This window comes from Camelina sativa, chromosome 9 (genome assembly GCF_000633955.1).
Source record: "Camelina sativa cultivar DH55 chromosome 9, Cs, whole genome shotgun sequence".
Taxonomy (NCBI): domain Eukaryota; kingdom Viridiplantae; phylum Streptophyta; class Magnoliopsida; order Brassicales; family Brassicaceae; genus Camelina; species Camelina sativa.
This window is the reverse complement of record NC_025693.1, coordinates 34,443,931-34,450,866: the sequence shown is the minus strand read 5'-3', so window position 1 is coordinate 34,450,866 and position 6,936 is coordinate 34,443,931. Positions and strand designations below refer to the sequence as shown.

General features: G+C 31.4%; 1 protein-coding gene across 2 annotated transcripts; it reads right to left on the bottom strand.

Annotated features, from left to right (window-relative positions):
* LOC104714038 (biotin--protein ligase 1, chloroplastic-like) lies at positions 286–2,901 on the bottom strand. Of its 2 annotated transcripts, XM_010431272.2 has the most exons (11): positions 2,656–2,901; positions 2,503–2,547; positions 2,262–2,409; positions 2,120–2,181; positions 1,865–2,013; positions 1,666–1,786; positions 1,377–1,532; positions 1,123–1,168; positions 832–898; positions 629–705; positions 286–523 (listed from the first exon to the last, which is right to left on the bottom strand). In XM_010431272.2, exons 2-11 carry the CDS (start codon positions 2,543–2,545, stop codon positions 484–486), a joined length of 909 nt encoding a protein of 302 aa, XP_010429574.1. In that variant the 5' UTR covers positions 2,546–2,547; positions 2,656–2,901; the 3' UTR covers positions 286–483. The 2 variants fall into 2 exon arrangements, with proteins under 2 accessions (XP_010429574.1, XP_010429573.1); XM_010431271.2 differs by having other exon boundaries at positions 2,262–2,547.

Sequence of the window (6,936 nt, the reverse complement as noted above, 5' to 3'; positions counted from 1 at the left end):
GAAACCAGTCCACAAATAATCTCATTTGTATACCCAAAAGTTGCATTGACTGTCTGAAATTCGATGAGATTCGACCAAACTATCGGGATTACTAAATAGACAAAACAGAGTCTTTACTGAAGAAACAGGTCCCATAATCTGTATTCTGTCATCTTTCAAGCAGGGCCCATTGACTTGTCTGAAAGATAAACCAGGTTCGACCATACTCTTGGGAGTAAATTCTTACTTGGGCTCATGTTTGTGATACATTAATAAAAATGCCTATCAAAACATAAACACCAGCAGTAAAAAGAAAGATAGTGCAATTTATTATTAATAGAGAGTATAAAGAGAGATTATTTGGATACATAAGTGGGAATAAAGGACAATATACACAATACAATAAAAACATTTTGTTTATTTTCGAAATTTGAAACTAATGTTGGTTGTGTAAAACGCAACACATCTACTTCCACCAGAAGATGAAGCAAGAAAATCGTTGGATCATATTTTTCTTCGAACCAGACCTTTGAAGAAGTCAAAACTGTAATTGAAAATATACAATCCACATTAGCTTTAACATGTTGTACTATAATGTTATCCATTCATCGATTCAACTCTGGACAACAACTGCTTAAATAAACTTTACCTGTTGCCATCAGGGTGAAGCTCATACATTTGATTGTCATCTCCAATAGCCAGCAAATATCCCGAAGACGTTAAACCCTGAAAATTTTAGAAACAGATGCAAAGAGGTTCAAAGCACCATATTACAAATGAATGTATTCCCCAGATGATGCAAACGTACATGCCTTGTATATAAACAAGGCAGAAAAAAAAAAAGAATCTAACCTGGATAGTAACAACATTTTGAACAACTTGGTCCTGTACTTTTTCTTCAACAATCACTCTTTGCTCACTGCACATACACGGTAGAGTGTTTCAGCCAAGCAAACATGGTTACAATGTATAGCCCCCAGTTGAAAAGCATTTCCAAAATACATGCTAATTTACCAAGATTGTATTAGCCTTTCAAATCAGATAGTGACAAAAATGGATACGAATATAATCAAAATCAGTTTAGATTCAGACAACAGAAACCCTTCAATGAAAAGCAGACATAAAAATGCAATCGAAAGTCACCTGTGTAACCATGTTCTGTAGTAAAGCTCCTCGAGAGATTTAAAACCTGTAAAGTGCAGTGGGATCGGAAACTGATTATATGGGCTCAAAACTAGATAATAAGACTATCATTTCTCTGACGCTCATCTCTTCTAAATAATTAATTTACAAATAAATTTATGGAGGATACTTCAAAAGTGACAAAAATGCTCGTAAAGAAGCAAGCAGCTAACTGACTCTTTAAGCAGTCTTTGAGATCAGAGGTTTAACATTACCTTGGTCCATGAATAGATCAAAGAGTTTTTCAAATTTATCAAAGAAAGCTCCAAGGATTTCTTCTCTTTTAAGTAAGTTTGACGCAGGAGACATATCTTTTAGTACAGCATTTAAACATGTGGTTGGTTGCTCGTTGTCCACATTCAATCCCACACCTGCGAGAAGGATCAGTCACTTTCTTTTAATCTACAAGTAGAGAACAAATCAAAGGGAACAACACTACGAGCTGCACGCTTCGACTTTGTTATAGTAGTCAAAGTAAACTTCAAAAAGAGTAACGCTTATTACCGACACTGACGTGAAACTTCTTTGATCTATAAGTCGAGGTACACAAAATGCCTCCAACCTTAAGGCCATTCAAGTAGAGATCATTCGGCCACTTAATTTTAACATCAATGTACGAAAAACCCTGTATATTAATGAACTTCAAATTAGCTAATAATATCTGATGCAATGGATCAAGAACACAACATTTACGAGAACATACTTTCTTGTCACAGACATGTTTCACTGCCTCGGTTACAGCAAGAGATACCACATACTGTACCAAAGGCACCACACGACCATCTTCCATTTCTAGAGTAAAAGAATACATAAGACAGCCCTTTGGAGATTCCCATACATTCTTTGTTCTGCCTGCATATTCATCAATTACCACACACAGTTTCAAGTTTTCATATCTAAATTCTAATTGCTTACTAAAATACTATCTAATAATACAAAATTGTTCAAAAACTCTTACCTCGACCTTTAAACTGAACATCGGTGACACAAACTGAACCAATTGGAAGCTCAGAGAAGTTACTGCAATAAACCAAAACGCAGATTTTAATACAGGAAAGGTAAATAACCTTTTAAGGAAGAAACTAAACAGAGCCACTTACTGAGAAACAACATCGTGAGTGGAAGACAAGCGCGGAGACCAAATGAGAAACCGCCCAAACTGATGAGTTATAATAGAGTTCATAAAGAGAGAAAAATTGAAGGAATCATCATCACCATCATCTTTGACCAAATGCTTAGCCTCAGATTCTAAAAAGAGTGAAACTTTGGTATTATCGGGGAGTTTAAGCGAGTTGTTGTTCTTGAGACGCTTTGCTATATCAGTTTCCACAGAGGACTTACCACATATAACCAAGCTACAAGAAGCATCATGATGACTCTCCATTGCTAAAAATCAAACAAAACCCCAAGAGAGTTTCTATAAAGCAATACTCTTTATTAATAAATAAAACTAAAGCATCAAATCAGTATCCATAAAATCTCAGGGGATGGGACCTGAGGCAGCGACGGAGAAAGATAGAGGACGCAGAAGAAGAGGCTTAAGAGAAGTGAAACAACGCAAGAGGTACGCCACCGTACAAAATGCAACAATCCAATAGATGAAAAATTACTTAGATGAGGTTGTTGAACCAACTGCTTCCATTAACCAAATCAAGCATTGCTAAATCACGTGGAGGTGGCCGGAGTTGCCGTCGTCGGAATTGTGTTTTGTTTTGTCATCGGAGAAATCAAAGAAAATGAATCGAGGAGATTGTTAGTTTTGGGCCATAATGATTTAGTTTTAAGCCCAAATCTGAAATCAGCACCTATGCAAAACAGTGGAATAAAGGATGTTGGCCCAATTACTTCACATAAATCACATTACTTCACATTACGTTTGCAGAAGTTGTTAAGATGATAAAAAAACCATACAACCAAGAAAACGATTACGAGTAACGAGGAGATATTTAGCCTAGAGGAAAACTAATTAATTAATTTCTGTTTGTATTTGGGGTTTAACTTTTCCACCGGACTTAATTAGGAAATAAACACTTTTTCATAAAATAATTTATAAAGTAGGCATTTTGAAAAATTGTCATTTTTCTCAGTCCTCTAATACAACTAGAAATTTTAATAAATGACTCATTTAATCTTTTGTGCAAAGATAAATATCCCACAAAAAGTGTTTGTACAATACCTTTTTTTATTATTAACTTTTTTACTTGATTTTGTTATTAATTATTACCAAATAATTATATAAATTCTTTAAAATACTTTTATTCTCAATCTCTTCTAAACTCACAGTAGTAAGGAGTGTGTTCAAGATATTATGATAGTCATAACACTTGTATACTTCTCTAAGAAGTGTATGATTGATTGCACACCGTAGGTCTAGCTAAATGCACCTTAGCTCCACATCTTGCTAGTATTTGAACAGGGCGAGTGAAGTCACCATCCCAATTTATTAGTAGGATATTGCAGGGGCATCAAAAATTTCTCTTCTTGTGTACGTTATCACTAGACATTATAATTTGAGGACATATCACATCATTTTGAGTTAGAGAATGATCATCTAGATGATTTTTAGTCGAATCCCTGCCGAATTCTTCACTAAACCGGCGAAAAGATACTTTTTGATTTAATGTTTCCACAAATAAGAATATCACTTCCCATAAAATAGCTGCTAAATACTTTACTGATATTATATTGTGAACTGCTTATGTACTAATGATTCTAAAACATTTGATACGGGGAAAATCATATAAAAGTCTCCAAAGTTTTTAGGTTGAAAGAAAAAAACACATTAACTAAAGTATGTGATCTAATATCCAAAACATTAGATGTTGTTATTATTTTCATGCTTACAATCTCATAACCAAAATAAAATTTCAATATTCCAAGTTTATTTGAATAAAAATATTTTTAGTACAATTCTGTTAAAATAAAAATAAAAAAATTAGAAATTTATCTAGTTTTAATACACTGAAAGAATTAAAAAAATCAAATAAAAGCAAAAATTTTGTATACAAATTCATATTTATCTATATTTTTAGAAACAATAGCATATAACGGATTTTTTGTTTTTTAAAATTTTTGTAGTGGGCTAAAAAAAAAGTGTAATTCTTCTCTTTTTAAAAAATTTATATTGAAAAAACAAAAACTTATTTTTCTTCAAATAAAATTATAATCTAAGCCATGTAATTTAAAAAACATTAATTAATGAAGATGATAAAGGGAAAAAAATTGTTTTGAGATTGTAAATAAAAAAAAATAAACATTTAATTTTGGGAGACGAACTAAAATGAGTATAGTGCACATGCTGACACCTGAAGTCACACGTGTGGAGATTATAGGGTCCATCAAAAGCACTATGACGTGGAAGAGCGTTTTAGGAACGCATTACCAAATAAAACATGAAACAGTAACCGTTGATTATCGAGCTATCTTTTGTTTGTATACCGTTGGATTCTCTCAACCACCGAGAACAGTGAAACTGACTTGTGTCGGTGCATGGTTCTGCAAAAGTCTCAAATACACAAAGTTAAGGAAAGTGATTGTTACACCAAAAACGACAAATCTTTTCCTTAAAGTTCACCAAAATTTAATAGGAAAAAAATAATGTAAAGTGCAAGCGAGGAGAATGATGGCGTAATGCGTCAGCCGTCAGGGGATAGTTTTAATTTGCAAAATATTTTTACACATCGTGTTTAATGTTTTAGAGAAGAGATTAACAGAAATAAGGATGATTCCTTTCTTTTTCTTTTTCTTTTCCTTATCAGCCTTGGTATTAGATTATTTTATTGATTCGGCTAGCCAAACTGAAGAAACCAAAGGTTACAAAAACATAGTTATTTGAACTTCGTTTAGTTTCGAATTGGCATTTTGCATACTGAACATGACCAACATCACATCCAACACATTAACAAATTCACATTTCTTTCTATTTTGTAAAATGATGGACCAAGTTTTAGTCCCTTTTTGCCAAGTTTTAGTCTCAAAACAAGAAAAACAAATAAATAACAGAAATAAGGATCTCTTCTTTTTTCTTTCAAGTTAGCCAAGTTGAAGAAACCAAAGGTTACGTACAAAAACATTGTTATATTTAATTTTAAACCTTGTTTAGTATATATTACGGGATAAAGAGTCAGCTTTTCCATTTCAAAATATGTAGAACGAAAGATAATATAAATAGCAATAACAAAAACGATTTTTTCGATGATAATAAGGCACCACCATCACAAATTCATGAAAAAAAAACACAAGAACACAAATTCTAAAAAACAAGATAGTTATGGGAAAAAAAAATGTCAAGAAATTAGTAAGGCATATATGATATATCTATATCAGGGATATTGAATTTATTGATTCATCTGATTTTACAGCCCTAGGTGAGGATTTAGTCTCCAAAACAAGAGAAACAACGATTATAAAAAAAAAAAAAAACTTTTATTAAAGATGCAAAGTAATATTCTTGTAATGAACTAATGAAAAACAAATCTATTCTTGATTTTGGTTTTCGTTTGGATAAGAAAATTGTGTAGACAAGCCATTATCAACGCACTAGCAAAACAAAACAAAAAGCTATGACACTTTGAATTTTCTCTCCACTCGACCAAAAAAATAAAAAGTTTGTTGGCTTCTATGTCAAGTTGGTCATACGTTATAATGCTTAATATATATATTTGTACTAGTTAAAATCCAGTACTTTATAGTATTTCTTTTACTATCTACTTGTGGTTAAAAGAAAAATTTAAGTATTTACGTAACTATATCTTTCACCGAATAATTTTGTGTTAGTTTATATACCCATGTTTATACTTTATACTTTATACCATGATCTTCAATTCGACGACTATGATGACTTATATATGTCTGGTGCATTTACTATTTTCAATTCTCAGTTGCATGTCTCTAAAATATGTTATGACTTTACCACAAATAAATACTATATAGAGAGAATCTATAACATTATGAAAGAGATCCTGACAATGTCCGTCAACATTTCTCCGCGTATACGCGTCTTCCCCACAAATACAACAGTTTTGTGTTTTTTTTTTTTCCTTAAGCTTTTTGTCGTGTAATGTTCGAAGAAAGGATCACTACAAAGCTTAAACTTCTCTACTGAATATATTAAAAAATTAATAAAGGAGAAGATGGTGGATAGTGTCATAGTGAATTCGTAAATAGTCTTTACTATTTTTATCAACACTTTAGTGTTAAAATTTTCACTGAAATTAAGTACAATAAAAAATACAATTTGAAATTTGTAAAATATTACTATTCTTTTATTATATATCATTATAGAATGATCTATTATGTATACTATTATTATTTTTCTATATTATTTATTTGTCCTCTAAAGTCGATCCCCTTAGTTTGGTTAATCAAAAATCAAAAATGAAATATTAAATGTTGATTTTGCTTGAAGTTTACAAATTAATTTAAAATCCAGTAATATACCTTTTACTTTCCATGTAATCCTCAATTTTAAAAATTGATTCCAGAAGTGGGTAAAAGACCCAAATTGTAACATACTCTTCTCAGTTCTCACCAGCAAACATAATTGTATATATTATTATTTATATTGTGAATTAAAAAAAAAAAAAAAAGAGAATATACATTATTATTTCTGGGTTAAAAAATTATACTAGTATTTAATTTGGTTCTTTTTGAAAAGAAGTGCGTATGAAACCGACACCTCTCTGTGACAAAAACAAAAACAATTAAGAAAACAAGGAAAAAAGAAGAGAGTGGGAGCAGTGCAAAAAAGAGCCAAAAAAAAAAAAAAAAAAAAAA

Coding starts and splice junctions, on each gene's coding strand:
- LOC104714038 (XM_010431271.2), bottom strand. CDS start 2,545: ATGGAGAGTCATCATGATGCTTCTTGTAGCTTGGTTATATGTGGTAAG. Junction 2,014..2,119: donor TGTTCAGTTTAAAGGTCGAG/GTAAGAGTTTTT, acceptor ATGAATATGCAG/GCAGAACAAAGAATGTATGG. Junction 706..831: donor AAAATGTTGTTACTATCCAG/GTTAGATTCTTT, acceptor TAAAATTTTCAG/GGTTTAACGTCTTCGGGATA.